The 16,573-nt window shown below is 38.8% G+C and overlaps 1 protein-coding gene across 7 annotated transcripts in view; it reads left to right on the plus strand.

The window, feature by feature from the left end:
- The window catches only part of NF1 (neurofibromin 1), a 1,508,106-nt gene that overhangs the window by 810,040 nt on the left and 681,493 nt on the right, over window positions 1-16,573 (plus strand). For all 7 annotated transcript variants that reach the window (XM_053707520.1, XM_053707522.1, XM_053707523.1 and 4 more), the window contains exons 23-24: window positions 9,051-9,134; window positions 9,237-9,353. In XM_053707520.1, coding sequence (XP_053563495.1) covers window positions 9,051-9,134; window positions 9,237-9,353 — 201 coding nt within the window. The remainder of the gene's footprint in view (window positions 1-9,050; window positions 9,135-9,236; window positions 9,354-16,573) is intronic.

Below are 16,573 nucleotides of genomic sequence, written 5' to 3' on the forward strand. Positions count from 1 at the left end.
TTAACAGGTGACACGTAAGTAAATACACACACTCTTTTGATATAGAGATAGTAGCACACATAAATCTATACATAGATATACATATGTATATAGATATACACACAGATGGACAAATATATGACTAAAAATAAGTTGAATTCACCCACTATGTCATCTAGAAATAGAAATCACGAAAAAAAAAAAGTAATAAATATGCACCAGAGACTCAAGATGGGACGGAGGAAAGCACTACACAGGGCACAAATAATGAGGAATTAATTAAACAACTTAATGCACTTTTTTCACCAAAATTTGAATCAATACAAAGCAGCATAAAAGATTTATCTAATGAAGTCAAACATTTTGCAACCAGGCTTAGTCATATGGAACAGAGGATTTCTGATGTGGAAGATAGGGAAATACAAAGAGACCAATTAACTCAAAGTATGTCAAATCAAATAGAAGCAATTAAAGCAAAATTGGAAGATCTCGAAAACCGTAATAGACGGAATAATATCAGACTAATAGGCCTAACGGAAAGTATCACAGAAAGAGAACTTAAAAAGTTCGCAGAGGAGGACTTGTTACATCTGCTGAAAATAGATAAAAATGAGACCACAATGAAGATAGAAAGAATCCATAGAATAGGCCCTGTAAGAACGACAGTTAAAGGAGAACAAGTCAATAGAATAGTTATTATGAAGGTATTAAACTTTCAGGATAAAATCAAGATATTTAATGCATATAGAAAATTAAATAATGAATTAGTGTATGAAGGGAAAAAATTATTACTATTTAGCGACTACTCAATTGAAACTTCTAATAAAAGGCGGGTCATGGCACCACTATGTACAAAATTAATACAGGCAGGGTGGAAAGCTAGGCTACTATACCCAGCTAAAATAAATATACAAACGAAGGAAGGAAACAAACTATTTACAGAAGAAGCAGAAGTCAAACTATTTTTAGAAGGAGATAACGATGCAAACAATAGACAGGGAGAAGGACAGTAAGGGGGAAGGAAATCGCAGGTACAGACCTTATCAGCAAAATGCATATAACAGGAGGGTTTTAAATCTGGTACCCAAGAATTTTAGAATAAAATCTGTTAATGAGACTATTAACAGATTTTATTCTAAAATTCTTGGGTACCAGATTTAAAACCCTCCTGTTATATGCATTTTGCTGATAGGGTCTGTACCTGCGATTTCCTTCCCCCTTACTGTCCTTCTTCTCCCTGTTGGGAAAGGCGAAGACAAAAGGGTCTGAGGAAGTATACCCGGGCCTACGTTTTAATATGAATAGAATAAAATGTCTCTTAAGATTATATCATGGAACATAGGGGGAATTACGTCCCCTATTAAAAGGAAAGCTATACTGAAACATGCAAGGAAATTAGGCGCCCAAATAATCTTTCTCCAAGAAACACATCTAAAAAAAGAGGAAGCAATTAAATTAAAGGGAGGGTGGATTAATGAAGTAGTCTTTACTCCATGTAGCAAAAGGAAAAGAGGAGTTGCAATTTTATTTAATAAGTCCCTAGAATACACCATAAATAAAAGTATTATAGACCATGACGAAAGGTTTATTATTGTATCAGTGAGTATTAATACGAAAGAATATATTTTATGTAATGTATACGGACCTAACAATCAGGACCCAGACTTTTGGAAGGAGATAAGAGACCACCTAATCCCATACGCCAACAATTTATTGATACTTGGAGGCGATTTCAATCTCACACCAAATACACTTTTAGATAGACAAAAAGAGATAGAAATACGACAACCTAGAAATAAGACAGGTGAAGAGAGTATGAGGGCAAAAAGGAAAAGGGAAAGCAAAATTCTTAAAAATCTGAAGAATGATTTGAATATTATAGATATATGGAGATTAATGAACCCTGATGGTAGGGAGTTTACATGTCTCTCCAGGTCAATACATTCTCTGTCAAGAATCGACTTCTTTTTGACATAAGTTAAGTTGATAAATGTAGTTCAAGAAGTCAAAATCGAACAGATCACCCTATCTGACCACGCTCCCATAAGTATTATACTTAACACACTCCCAATAAAACAACCAGGCGCATTCTTTTTCCCAAAATACCTCCTAAATAATCTTAAATTTACTCACTTTTTAAAAGAAAAATGGAGAGAATATGAAAGATTCAATATTGAGTACAGAGATAAAACTAACATTTTTTGGAATACTGCTAAAGCAGTACTAAGGGGGGAAATTATTTCTTTTGTAAGTAATTTAAAGAAGAAGCTAAACCTCAGGAAACAACAAATAAATAAAACTCTAATGAATGCATATTCAAAATTTTTGGATAATAGAACTAGGATTAACTGGGAGAATATATATCAAGGCAAAGCAGAATAGAGATGACTTCCTCATTGAGAATGAAGTCAAAGAAAATATGAAAAGGAACTCAAAATTTTACAGATTTGGTAATAGAGCGGGGAGATTCCTGGCACAAATAGATAAAAACCAAAAGAATACCATATTTATCTCCAAAATAAGAGAGGGTGGTAGGGAAATAAACAAACTTGAGGAAATTCAGAATTTATTTTACGAATACTTTTCTAATCTTTACTCACCATACCCCATAGATGAAGAGAGAAAGAAACGTTTCTGGGAAAATATAGAAGTTCCCAAAATTGAAACGGAACAATTGTATAAACTAAATGAAATCATCATAATAGAAGAAATCGCACAAACAATTAAAAATTTAGCAAATAATAAGGCTGCTGGTCCTGGTGGACTCCCCTCAGAATTCTACAAAATATTAACAGAAGAAATTACACCGACATTAACAAATCTATATAATAAATACTGGACAGGTAAAATTATGCCACCGAAGGAATTTGCTGAATCTAATATAATAATTATACCAAAACCAGGGAAAGATCCCCAATTATTAGAATCATATAGACCAATATCACTTTTGAATATTGACTATAAAATAATAACCAGCATTATAGCTAAAAGATTCCAGCAAATACTAGAGGGGGTAGTCCATCAGGACCAAACAGGTTTTATGAAAGGGAGATCATCTAGTATAAACCTGAGGAAGTTATACCTAACAATAGCAAACGTATGGTATAATAAGAAATATACTAAAGAAGCAATAGAATCAGACTTGGCAATAATAGCACTTGATGCACACAAAGCATTTGACTCCATAGTATGGGACCATATTTTTACAACGTTAAGTAAATTCGGATTTCATGGAAACTGTTATAATATGATTGAGTTATTATATAAAAAATCACAAGCATCCCTAATTATAAATAAGAATAAAACAGCAGGTTTCCCCCTTTTGAGAGGAACACGGCAAGGTTGCCCTTTATCCCCCTTAATATTTAACCTAGCCCTCGAACCACTCCTTATGAGTTTTAGAACAAGGATACCAGGAATAAGTATTCAGAATAAAGAAGTCAAAATAGCAGGATACGCAGATGACCTATTATTATTCACTAAACAATCACCTAAAACCTTCCAACAAATCTGCCAGATAGTAGAACAATTTGGATCATTTTCTGGTTACCAAATTAATAAAAATAAATCAGAGGTACTGTGGCTACACAAAAACAAAGACTCAGATAGACAAACTTTTAAAGAGATAAAACAATCCTTCGTTTATCTTGGACTAAAATTTTCCGAGGACCCAGAAGACATATACTCCTTAAACTTGAAGGAAGCGGTCAGGAAATTCTCAGACACCCTTAAAAAGTGGGAGACTCTCCCCCTATCTTTATATGGCAAAATTAATTTATTAAAAATGGTAGCACTACCCCGACTATTATATATCTTTCAAAATCTCCCTTTGCTACTGAAAAACCTAGAAAAAAAGAAAATCAATTCAGCTATTAAAACATTCTTGTGGGGTAAGAAGAAAGCGAAAATAAGTCTTAGAACATTATCATTACCAAAAAAATTCATGGGAATGGCCTTACCCGACATAGAATTATACAATCTGGTGGCTACAGGAAAAATAGCAATAGACTGGATGATAGACATAGGACACTTCTCTATATTAGAGATAGAAAAGCACTTAAGCAAACCCCTCTTTCTAAAAAATATACTACATATGGAAATTAATAAACTACCTCTCTACTTTAGGAGAATAAAGATATTTAAAGACTCAATAATAGCATGGCATAAGATTTGTAACAAATTAAATTTGAAATTTTCAGTATCTAGATATCTCACAATTAAGGGAAATCAAAACTTTCAATTAGGGTTCTTAACAGATGTCGGCTCAAGATGGGAAGAACATGGATTAATTAGGGTGACACAAATGATAACTTAGGAACAAAATAACCTAAAGGTTATAGACTTTGAGACGGCCCAAGAACAATTTCAATGTAGGAATACACACTTTTATGCATACATACAATTAAGAGATTATTGTTCAAAACTTATAAATCAATATGGGACAGACTGGGACTACCCAGCCCTAATACCAGTATTTAACGCATATAAAAATAAGAAATACTCTATTTCACTTTTATACAATATTATAAAACAGTCAGAATATGAAGCTCCAATAACTAAACTCACACTTAAATGGAGAACTATGCACTTTCCCAATCTTACATCAGATATTATTTTAAAAAGCACCAAGGTGGTAGAAAGAGCTACACTAGCAATGTCCCTACGTGAACAACATGTTAAAATATTATGGATGACTTATATAACACCTGAAATAATGTCTAAATGGGGAAATGAGCATAATAAATATGTGTGAGAAATGCAAAAAGGACAAGGCTAATTTAATTCACTGTTTATGGTTATGCCCCAAATTACAAAGATTTTGGAGAATGGTTTCATTCTGGGCTAACAAAATTTGCAAAATGCGGTTGTTACTACAAGCAGAACATGTTATATTCTTAAATTTTAAGAAAACAGAAGTAATAGAATGTAAAACATTTATAGTAATGCTTATAATTCTAAGTAGAAATTTGATTTTAAAAGGGTGGAAAAGCGAAAGGGCACCCTCATTTAAAATATTGAAAAATGTAGTACAGAAGCAATTCCTGATTGAGCAAAATGATATTTGGGATAATGTTGAGGTAAATGTTAGCAGGTTTTTTGAAAAATGGAAATTCTGGATTAAGAACCAAGATAGAGAGTTCCAGAGAGAGCTTATTACAAGGTTTGAAAATACACTGTATATAATGGAAAGTAGGCTCAGAGAAGAATGGTTATGAATGTATAAGGGGAAGGGGAAAGAAAGTTAGGGGAAAGGAAGGTAAAGGTACCAACCCCTCCGATATAAAATATTGTTTTAGGTTTGATTATTGATAATGTATTTTCTTTTTCCTTATATCTGTTTCCTTTGTTAGCACAAATATACCTGGATAAATATTGTATGAATTATGACAAAGTAAATGTCTGTATAATTATGTTAAACAACTAATAAAAATTAATTTACAAGGAAAATAGTGTTTCCTGGATTCAGAGTGGACAGGTGTTTGCTTTCAAGTTTATCTGCAGACCCTATATATATAAAAAAAAAAAAAAATTGTCGGTCTTACATTATATGAGACCTCTATTCCATGGGAGTCCATTGTCCTATTTCTATACGGAGGCAGGGTTTTTATCAACTCTGTTTTGTAGTTCCCAAGAAGGAGTGAACCTTCAGACCTCTCTTAGTAGAGTTTATACAAGTTTCTCAGAGTTCCATCTTTTAGGATGAAAATTAGTCGTACCATCCTTCCATTGATACAGGAGGGTCAATTTATGACAACAGTGGATCTAATGGACACATATCTGTATGTTCCTATCCACGAGATCATCACAAGTTCCTGAGGTTTGCCTTTCTGGACAAACATTTTCAGTTTGTGGCTCTCCCTTTCGGTCTGACCACGGCACCCAGAATTTTCACATAGGTTCTGGGGTCTTTGTTGGCTGTTCTCAGTCCGCGGGACATTGTGGTGGCGCCTTTTCTGCATGATATACTGCTCCAGGCGTCATCTTTTCAACTGGCAAGGTCCCATGCCGACATTGTGCTTTCCTTCCTAAGGACCCACGGGTGGAAGGTGAATTTGGAAAAGGGATGTTAGTTTCTCAGACAGGAGTATCCTTTCTAGGACCATAATCGACTTTCTTTCAATGATGTTTTTTCTGATGGAGGTCAGAAAGTTAAAGATTCTAAATACATGTCGACTAATTCAGTCCAATCCTTGTCCGTCAGTGGCTCAGTGCATAGAAGTATTCGGATTGATGGTGGCGGCACTGGACATTGTTCCGTTTGCTTGTTATCATCTCAGGCCTCTGCAATTAGGCATGCTCAGGCAGTGGAATGGAGATTATACGGATTTGTCTCCTCAAATAAATCTGGATCCGGAGACAAGGGACTCTCTTCTATGGTGGTTGTCGCTGGATCATCTATCCCAGGGGACTTGTTTCCGCAGGCCCTCATGGGTGATAGTGACAACGGATACCAGCCTGTTAGGTTGAGGTGCAGTCTGGAACTCCCTAAGGGCTCAGGGTGTATGGACTCAGGCTGAGTCTCTCCTTCCCATCGATATTCTAGAGTTGAGAGCGATATTCAATACGCTTCAGGCTTGGCCTCACTTGGCTACAGCACAATTCTTAAGATTCCAGTCGGCCAGCATAACGACGGTAGCTTACATCAATCAGGGAGGAACAAGGAGTTCCTTATCGATGACAGAAGTAGCCAATTTAATACAGTGGGCGGAGTTTCACTCTTGCCATCTGTCGGTGATCTTCATTCCAGGGGTAGAAAACTGGGAAGCAGATTATCTTAGCAGGCAGACATTTCATCCAGGAGAGTGGGATCTCCATCCGGAGGTATTTTCCACCCTGATTTTCAGTTTGGGCAGGCCAGAGTTGTATCTCATGGCATCTCGTCAGAATGCCAAGCTTCCGAGATATGGTCCAGGTCCAGGGATCCTCAGGCCGAGCTAATAAATGCCTTGGTCTTTCAGCCTAGCTTATGTATTCCCTCCGTTTGCTCTTCTTCCCTGGGTGATTGCTCGAGACGAACAGGTGAGGAATTCGGTGATCCTCATCGCCCCGGCGTGGCCTCGCAGGATTTGGTATGTCGATCTGGTGGACATGTCATCTCAGACACCATGGAAGCTCCCATTGAGGAAAGACCTCATTCAGGGTCCCTTCCATCATCTGAATCGAGTTTCTCTGCAGCTGACTGCTTGGAGATTGAACGCTTAATTTTGTCTAAGCGTGGGTTTTCTGATTCGGTTATAGATACCTTGATTCAGGCGCGTAAGCCTGTTTCTAGAAGTATTTACCATAAGATATAGAGTAAATATCTTTATTGGTGTGAATCTAAGGGCTATTCATGGAGTAGAGTTAGGATTCCCAGGATTTTATCTTTTCTCCAAGAAGGAATGGAGAAAGGGTTGCCAGCGAGTTCCTTGAAGGGACAGATTTCTGCTTTATCTATTTTGTTACACAAGCTTCTGGAAGATATTCCAGATGTTCAATCTTTTTGTCAGGCTCTGACTAGAATCAGACCTGTATTTAGACCAATTGCTCCTCCTTGCAGTTTGAATTTAGTTCTTAGAGTTCTTCAAGGGGTTCAGTTTGAACCTATGCATTCCATAGATATTAAGTTATTATCTTGGAAAGTTTTGGTTTTGGTTGCTATTTCTTCTGCTCACAGAGTATCTGAGCTTTCGACATTACAATGTAATCTCCTTATCTTGTTTTTCATTCAGATAAGGTAGTGTTACGTACCAAACCTGGGTTTCTTCCTAAGGTTGTTTCAAATAGGAATTTTAATCAGAAAATTGTTGTTCCTTCCTTGTGTCCTTCTCCTCCTTCTGTGAAGGAGCGTCTGTTACATAATTTGGACGTGGTCCGTGCTTTGAATTTCTACTTACAGGCGACTAAGGATTTTCGTTAATCGTCTTCCTTGTTTGTCGTTTTTTCGGGGAAACATAGGGGTCAGAAAGCTACGGCTACCTCTCTTTCTTTTTGGCTGAAGAGTATCGTCCGCCTTGCATATGAAGCTGCTGGACAGCATCCTCCTGAACGTATTACGTCTCATTCCACTAGGGCTGTGGCTTCCTCATGGGCATTTAAAAATGATGCTTCTGTTGAACAGATTTGCAAAGCTGCAACTTGGCCGTCTCTTCACACTTTTTCCAAATTTTACAAATTTGATACTTTTGCCTCCGCTGAGGCTGTTTTTGGGAGGAAAGTTCTTCAAGCAGTGGTGCCTTCCGTTTAGGTTCCCTGTCTTGTCCCTCCCGTTTCATCCGTGTACTATAGTTTTGGTATTGTATCCCACAAGTAAGGATGAAATCCGTGGACTCATTGTATCTTGTAAAAGAAAAGGAAATTTATTCTTACCTGATAAATTTGTTTGTTTTACGATATGCCCTGTTCTATTAAGACAGGTTATTATATTTTTGCTAAACTTCAGACACCTCTGCACCTTGGCTTTTCCTTTCTCTTCCTAACTTCGGTAGAATGACTTGAGTGGGAGGGAAGGGAGGAGCTATATATACAGCTCTGCTGTGGTGCTCTTTGCCTCCTCCTGCTGACCAGGAGGCGTAATCCCACTAGTAAGGATGAAATCCGTGGACTCATCGTATCGTAAAAGAAACAAATTTGTCAGGTAAGAATAAATGTCCTTTTTTGTGTGTAAATATCTAAAAAAAAATTTGACAGTTTGAAAATGTATAATTTTCTATATACCCAGATCAGGAGCATATTTTTACCCATGGAAGTAATAACCTTTCAATCAAAGTAGCTGATGTCTAATCACCAGATCTGCATAGGTTACACATTGCATTCACTGGATATGGACATAAGTTATGAAATCAGTAAACTAGTTTCAAATTAGTTCAGTTAGGTTCAAATTAATTTAAACATTGTTTGTTTCTAGTAAGCAAAAAAACTCAACCCCAAGTAGTTATTACGCTGGTATTCCTTTCTGCAACAGAGAAGTTGCAGCAATAGTACCCAATTTAGATATATTAGGAACAAATTGTGATTTGTAAGATGTGTCCCTTTATTTACAGACAATTATTTTGTTATGTTTAACTGAAGATGTATTTTTATTTCTGTAGGAACAAGATGGTTGAATATTTAACAGATTGGGTAATGGGAACATCTAATCAAGCAGCAGATGAAGATGTGAAGTGCCTGACAAGGTATAGTCTATATTTTCTTAGATTATAGTATTCCATTATTGGGCTTTTTCGTCTTAATATTTAGTATGTTCCTTTATGAGAATTTCTATTATTTTCTTGCAGGGATTTGGATCAGGCCAGTATGGAAGCTGTGGTGTCTCTTCTTGCAGGTCTACCTCTACAACCAGAAGAAGGCGATGGTGTTGAATTAATGGAGGCCAAATCCCAGTTATTTCTAAAGTAAATGTTTGTATTTGATTCTTTACTTTAAGAAGTTTTCTCATGTTTTATCACACAGCACATAATCCAGTAGTATTCAATTAAATTCGCTTTTAGATGCTCCTTAGGTACAGTCCTTAAGAATGTTGCTTGGCTCCAGCGTGCATAATTCTTTTTTTTTTCTTCATAAATTGAAAGAGTCCACAGCTGCATTCATTACTTTTGGGAATTCAGAATCTGGCCACCAGGAGGAGGCAGACACCCCAGCCAAAGACTTAAATACCTCCCCCACTTCCCTCATCACCCAGTCATTCTTTGCCGTTCGTCCTAGGAGGTTGGCAGAGAAGTGACAGAAGTTTTAGATAGTCTCTTATGGATGGTAGTAATCTTCGGCATTGGACTGGAGTTTTAAGGAGTCCTGTCAGCCTCTCAGTGAGAGCATGGGTGAAAGTTAGAGTCTGGAGATGCAGGGAGAGTCTTTCTGCAAAACCATCCCGACTCATATTAACAGCTTTACAAGCAATCAGCGTTGACGAGTTTCGCTGCCTGCTTTTTTCTCTCAAGTCCATGGCAGAAGCGACGCTACTATCTGTCACACTTAAAGGGCGTGTTCCTGTTCCACAGCGTAGATTCCGGTAAGATCATTTCATTTTACTTTCATCATGGATGTATTGTATTTACAACTGTTTATCTAGTGCTGCGGGCTGAATGTGGGGTGGTTCCACATTTGCACTGTGTGTCTGGGACTGACAGCTACCCATTACATTTAGTGTAGTTGTGGGCTAATAATGCAAGCTTAATGTGAGGTGTTTCCACGTGTATGCTGTATATCTGGGACTGACCGCCACCCATTACATTGAGTGTAGTTTTGGGCTAATAATGCAAGCTTAATGTGAGGTGTTTCCACGTGTATGCTGTATATCTGGGACTGGCAGCTGCCCAGTACATTGCATGTTGATACAGGCTAGTGTTGCAGGCTCAGTCTGAGACTGACAGCCACGCAGTTTGAGGCTAGAGCGCCGCTTTCATTTGTAAAATATTAATGGCGACCGGGAGATGGTGTTTGGTAACGCCCACGATGGGCGGAGTTTTCTTGTGGCGCCAATGTTTTTGTACACCACTTTGCTAAAACTTCCGTTATCGGAAGGAACAGTGGAGAAATCTAGGGGTTTGTTCTTAGCACCGGACAGTACTATAGCAATGAGTTCGGAATTTTTGCGGAGCAGAAGGGCTGGCAGGTACCTCAGCTAGGTTTGCTGAGGCGTAGAATAGGTTGCAATATTGTGTACTGAATCAGACATGTTTACACTAGAGCCCAAGTACCTTGCAGTGATAAATGACAAGGGTTACAATTTAAAAGTTAGAGACACAGTAAAGTGCATAAAAAGTTACACTTTAAAAATTAGAGTCAGTAACGTTTTTTTCTGTGTCAGTTTTTTATTTGATAATCACCTATATGTGAGTCAGATTGGTCCCAGAGACCCTACATAGTGTCTCCTTATTATTTGAAAATAAATGTGGTACCACCAATCCCTTTCTCTATTCTTTATGTTGTGAGAGATTTTTCCTCATCAACTCCACAGGGAGTTACTTTGCAAGACATCTCCTCCTAATATCATTGACGAGATATCTGTTTTATTGTTTGTTTTTCTCATGCTGTAGGGAAAACAATTGAGGACTTGTATTTAATCAGTTAATTTTGCTGATACTGTAGTAGCTATTCCGAATTTTCCTCCATGAGGCCTGTAGAGGAAGATACTTCAGTAGTATTTAAGGAGGAAATCTCAGACTCTGTCTGGGTAATTCCTTTGTTTAGTACTGGGGTTGTAAAAGCTTGTACACCTCCGTTTGCTACTTAAGGATGCTACCCTGGACGTTGGTCAATCTTAATAAGTCCAGTAAGCTATATAAACAATTTGACGTGCCCTTCATGGTAGAAGCTTTGTTTGTACCAAATAGGGCTACAATGATTGGATAGGGGGGTTCCCCCTTTTCTCCAAATAGAGCAGATCTTATCAAAGGATGTGTGTCCGTCAGGGGTTAAAATTACTTACGGCTTGTATTGCTCTCTTACCAGTGCGGCGGCGTACTGGTTGATGCATTGTCTGATCATATTCAGACAGACACTCCTCTCGAGGAATTCCAGGATAGGATAAAGGCGATTCAGCTAACCAACTCCTTTATTTAAGATGCTCCCCTTCAGGTTTTTAGGCTGGGAGCTGAGATTTCAGGCTTTGCCATATGGCAGCAGAGCGTTACCGAAAGGTCTTGGTCTGCGAATGCCTCATCTTAGTATAAGCTTTTGACGATTCCTTACAAGGGGAAGACCTTGTTTGGGCCTGTCGGAGATTATCTCCGATATCACGGTAAGGGTCATCTTCTCATTCAAGATAAGAGAAACAAACATATAAGGACGACAGAGCAATTTTCGTTCCTTTTGAAATTTCAAGGGAAATTCTTCCTCTGCTGCCTCCAATCAGGAACAGACTTCACCTGCATGGAAACCCAATCAATCTTGGAATAAAAGCATAACAATCCAAAAAGCCTGCTGTCAAATCAAAGAATGCATGAAGGGCATGCCCCCGATCCGGGACCGATTCTTGTAGGGGGCAGACTTCCTTCTTCCCTCAGGCTTGGGTAAGAGATGTTCAGGAGGCAGGTTTCTACTTTCAAGATTTTCTGCAGATCAGACAAAAAGAGAGGCGTTCTTACGCTGCGTAAGAGACCTTCCCAACCTGGGAGTGATTTTTCTAGTTCCATTACAGGAACAGGGTTGGGGTTTTTACTCCAATCTGTTTGTGGTTCCCAAAGAAGAGGGAACCTTCAGACCAATTTTAGATCTCAAGAGTCTAAACAAATTTTTTTAGAGTACCGTCCTTCTAGATGGAAACTATTCGTTCCATTCTTCCGCTGATCCAAGAGAGTCAATTTATGACAACAGTGGTTTAAAGGACGCGTACCTGCACGTCACCATTCACAAGAATCATCACAAGTTTCTAAGGTTTTTCCTTTCTGGACAAACATTACCAGTTCATGGCTCTTCCCTTCGGTCTTGCCACAGCTCCCAGAATTAAAAAAACAAACAAAAAAAAACAAAGGTTCTGGGATCATTAATGGCGGTGCTTTGGTTAAGGGACATTGCAGTGGCGCCCTATCTGGATGACATCCTAGTCCAGGCGCCATCAGAACAAGCAAGATTCCACACGGACTTGGTGTTATCCTTACTGCGATCTCACGGGTGGAAGGTATATTTGGAAGAGAGTTCCTTAGTCCCAAATACAAGGGTAACTTTCTTGGGACCTATAATAGATTCCCTATCAATGTAGATTTGTCTGACGGAAGTCAGGAAATCAAAGCTTATCGATACTTGTCGATTCCTTCTGTCCACTCCTCGGCCATCAGTGGCTCAGTGCATGGAGGTAATCGGGCTGATGGTGGCGGCAATGGAGATCTTCGCGTTTGCTCGGTTCTGCCTCAGATCTCTGCAGTTAAGCATGCTCAGGCAAATGGAAAGGAGATTATGCGGATGTGTCTCCTCGAATACTACTGGAGCAGGAGACAAGGGATTCTTTTCAATGGTGGTTGTCTCTAGATCATCTTTCCCAGGGAACCTGCTTTCGCAGACCATCTGGGGTGATTGTATCAACAGACGCCAGCCTTCTTGGGTGGGGAGCTGTCTGGGGTTCCCTAAAGGCTCAGGGTGTGTGGATTCAATAAGAGTCTGTTCTTCTTATACACATCCTGGAGCTGAGAGCGATCTTCCATGCTATTCTGGCCTGGCCTCAGTTAGTCTCAGCCCAGTTTATCAGGTTCCAGTCGGACAACATAACTTCAGTGGCTGACATCAATCATCAGGGAGGAACGAGGAGTTCCTTAGCGATGACAGAGGTAACCAAGATACTTCAGTGGGCGGGGGCCCATTCTTGTTTCCTGTTGTCGAGCCACATTCCAGGGGTGGACAACTGGGAGGCGGACTTCCTGAGCACGTAAATTCACAGGAAAGAAAACATCCACCACATAAAGGATAACATCCAAACTTTAATCTTCCTTCATTCAAAATGACAATAAAAACAGGTTAGTAAGGAAGTGGCAGCAACAAACAACGTTCAGCAAATGGTGTGGCACTAATGGCTTACGCGTTTCAGCCGAAAGCTGTAATTATAGCCTGCAGTACCTAGAGTCACACCTGTTAAAATAATGTGTAATTACATTCATTTGGTCAAACAAAAACACAACCCTTGCTGTATCCGAAGTTAACTCTTACTTGACACGCTAACATGCACTTACTCATATTATCCTATGATCACTATACAAAATAGAATGAATTTGAATAATATTAAATAAAGAAAGAAACACTGTGACCTTTGAACAATGAGACATTTGAACAATGAGAGATTAATAATTATTATACTTACAAGATATTTCAATAGTGTAAATACAGTAATTGTTAGGTACTCTCATTGTTCTCATTGTTCAAATGTCACAGTGTTTATTTAATATTATTACAATTCATTCTATTTTGTATAGTGATCATAAGATAATATGAGTAAGTGCTAGCGTGTCAAGTAAGAGTTAACTTCGGATACAGCAAGGGGTATGTTTTTGTTTGACCAATAGAATGTTCTTACACATTATTTTAACAGGTGTGACTCTAGGTACGGTTGTTTCTGACATTAATCAGGAGGTTGTTGTTCCTTCCTTGTGTCCTAATCCTCCTCCTCAGATGGAACGACTCTGTACAATTTGGACGTGATTCGTGCTTTAAAGTTTTCTCAGGAAAACATAAGGGACAGAAGGCTACGGCTACTTCTCTTTCTTTTTGCTGAAGAGTATCATACGTTTTGCATATGAGATTGCTGGACAGCAGCCTCCAGAGAGAGTTACGGCTCATTCCACAAGGGCTGTTGCTTCCTCATGGGTATTTACGAATGAAGCTTCTGTGGAACAGATTTACAAGGCTGCAACTTGGTCCTCTCTTCACACTTTTTCAAAGTTCTTCATATTTGATACTTTTATTTCGGCTGAGGCCGCTTTTGGGAGAAAGGTTCTTCAAGCAGTGGTGCCTTCCGTTTAGGTTATCTGTCTTGTCCCTCCCGTATCATCAGTGTACTCTAGCTTGGGTATTGAATCCCATTAGTAATTAAGATGATCCGTGGACTCATCGTGTCTTAAAAAAGAAAAGAAAATTTATGTTTACCTGATAAATGTATTTCTTTTTTGGCACGATGAGTCCACGGCCCGCCCTGTTCTTTTAGACAGGTTGTGGGTTATTGTAAACTTCTGCACCTTGGCTTTTCCTTTCTCTTGCTAACTTTGGTCAAATGACTGGAGTGGGAGGGAAGGGAGGAACTATTTAACAGCTCTGCTGTAGTGCTCTTTGCCTCCTGCTGACCAGGAGATGAATATCCCATTAGTAATTAAGATGATCCGTGGACACGTCAAAAAAGAAATAAATTTATCAGGTAAGCATAAATTTTCTTTTTTGGAGGTGTAGGAGACCTTCTTTTCTTGTTTGTTTGTGGGTCTGTACATTTTGCGCTGGTCTTTTAAGTAGTGTCATATTTCTCTTGTTAAGTGTATCCAGTCCACGGATCATCCATTACTTGTGGGATATTCTCCTTCCCAACAGGAAGTAGCAAGAGGATCACCCACAGCAGAGCTGCTATATAGCTCCTCCCCTCACTGCCATATCCAGTCATTCTCTTGCAACTCTCAACAAAGATGGACGTAGTAAGAGGAGAGTGGTGTATTATAGTTAGTTTTTTAACTTCAATCAAAAGTTTGTTATTTTTAAATGGTACCGGAGTGTACTGTTTCATCTCAGGCAGCATTAGAAGAAGAATCTGCCTGTGATTTCTATGATCTTAGCAGAAGTAACTAAGATCAACTGCCGTTCTCACATATTCTGAGGAGTGAGGTAACTTCAGAGGGGGAATGGCGTGCAGGTTTTCCTGCAATAAGGTATGTGCAGTTAATATATTTCTAGGGATGGAATTTGCTAGAAAAATGCTGCTGATACCGGATTAATGTAAGTTAAGCCTTAAATGCAGTGATAGCGACTGGTATCAGGCTTATTAACAGAGATACATAGTCTTATAAAAGTGTAATATAAAACATTTGCTGGCATGTTAATCGTTTTTATATATGTTTGGTGACAAAACTTATTGGGGCCTAGTTTTTTTCCACATGGCTGGCTTGATTTTTGCCTAGAAACAGTTTCCTGAAGCTTTCCACTGTTGCAATATGAGTGGGAAGGGCCTATTTTAGTGCTTTTCTGTGTAGCTAAAAATACTGACAGAGACATTCAGCTTCCCTCTGCATGATACAGGACATCTCTGAAGGGCTCAAAAGGCTTCAAAGTCGTGTTTGAGGAGGGTAACAATCACAGTAGACTGTGGCAGTTGTTGTGACTGTGTTTAAAAAACGTTTTTGTCATTTATTATTCTGTTTTTTGTTATTAAGGGGTTAATCATCCATTTGCAAGTGGGTGCAATGCTCTGCTGACTTGTTACATACACTGTAAACATTTTGTTAGTGTAACTGCCTTTTTTCACTGTTATTTCAAATTTTGTCAAAATTTGTTTCTCTTAAAGGCACAGTAACGTTTTTTATATTGCTTGTTAACTTGCTTTAAAGTGTTTTCCAAGCTTGCTAGTCTCATTGCTAGTCTGTACAAACATGTCTGAAACAGAGGATACTTGTTCATTATGTTTAAAAGCCATGGTGGAGCCCCATAGGAGAATGTGTACTAAATGTATTGATTCCACCTTAAACAGTAAAGATCAGTCTTTATCTATAAAAGAATTGTCACCAGAGGGGTCTGTCGAGGGGGAAGTTATGCCGACTAACTCTCCCCATGTGTCGGACCCTTCGCCTCCCGCTCAAGGGACGCACGCTAATATGGCGCCAAGTACATCAGGGACGCCCATAGCGATTACTTTGCAGGACATGGCTGCAATCATGAATAATACCCTGTCAGAGGTATTATCCAGATTGCCTGAATTGAGAGGCAAGCGCGTTAGCTCTGGGGTTAGACAGGATACAGAGCGCGTAGATGCTGTAAGAGCCATGTCATACTGCGTCACAATATGCAGAACCTGAGGACGGAGAGCTTCAGTCTGTGGGTGACGTCTCTGAATCGGGGAGACCTGATTCAGAGATTTCTAATTTTAAATTTAAGCTTGAGAACCTCCATGTATTGCTTGGGGAGGTATTAGCTGCTCTGAATGACTGTGACACAA

This window comes from Bombina bombina, chromosome 3 (assembly GCF_027579735.1).
Source record: "Bombina bombina isolate aBomBom1 chromosome 3, aBomBom1.pri, whole genome shotgun sequence".
Classification (NCBI taxonomy): Eukaryota; Metazoa; Chordata; class Amphibia; order Anura; family Bombinatoridae; genus Bombina; species Bombina bombina.